This window comes from Chaetura pelagica, unplaced genomic scaffold (genome assembly GCF_000747805.2).
Source record: "Chaetura pelagica isolate M959 unplaced genomic scaffold, ChaPel_1.0 scaffold82, whole genome shotgun sequence".
Lineage (NCBI taxonomy): Eukaryota > Metazoa > Chordata > Aves > Apodiformes > Apodidae > Chaetura > Chaetura pelagica.
In genome coordinates, this window is record NW_009952990.1 from 5,483,577 (window position 1) to 5,483,782 (window position 206).

The 206-nt window shown below is 57.3% G+C and overlaps 1 protein-coding gene across 1 annotated transcript in view; it reads left to right on the forward strand.

The window, feature by feature from the left end:
- The window catches only part of IRX2 (iroquois homeobox 2), a gene marked incomplete at its 5' end in the record, with an annotated part of 26,388 nt that continues 26,182 nt past the window's right edge, over positions 1 to 206 (forward strand). The window contains one exon of the mRNA XM_009996524.1: positions 1 to 102. Coding sequence (XP_009994826.1) covers positions 1 to 102 — 102 coding nt within the window. The remainder of the gene's footprint in view (positions 103 to 206) is intronic.

Below are 206 nucleotides of genomic sequence, written 5' to 3' on the forward strand. Positions count from 1 at the left end.
TGCCCGGGTTCGGCAGCTTCCACCGCCCGGGCGGCGGCCACAGGCTTCACCAGCCCGCTCCAGTACTCCACAGACCCCGCCACGGGATTCCCCTCCTACATGGTAACTACCGAAGAGAAACCCTCTCCTTCTTCATTAGCATCCGCATTCTCATCCTCATCATTTTCAGCCTCTCTCCTCACACACTTAACCATCAGTTAAGTGAC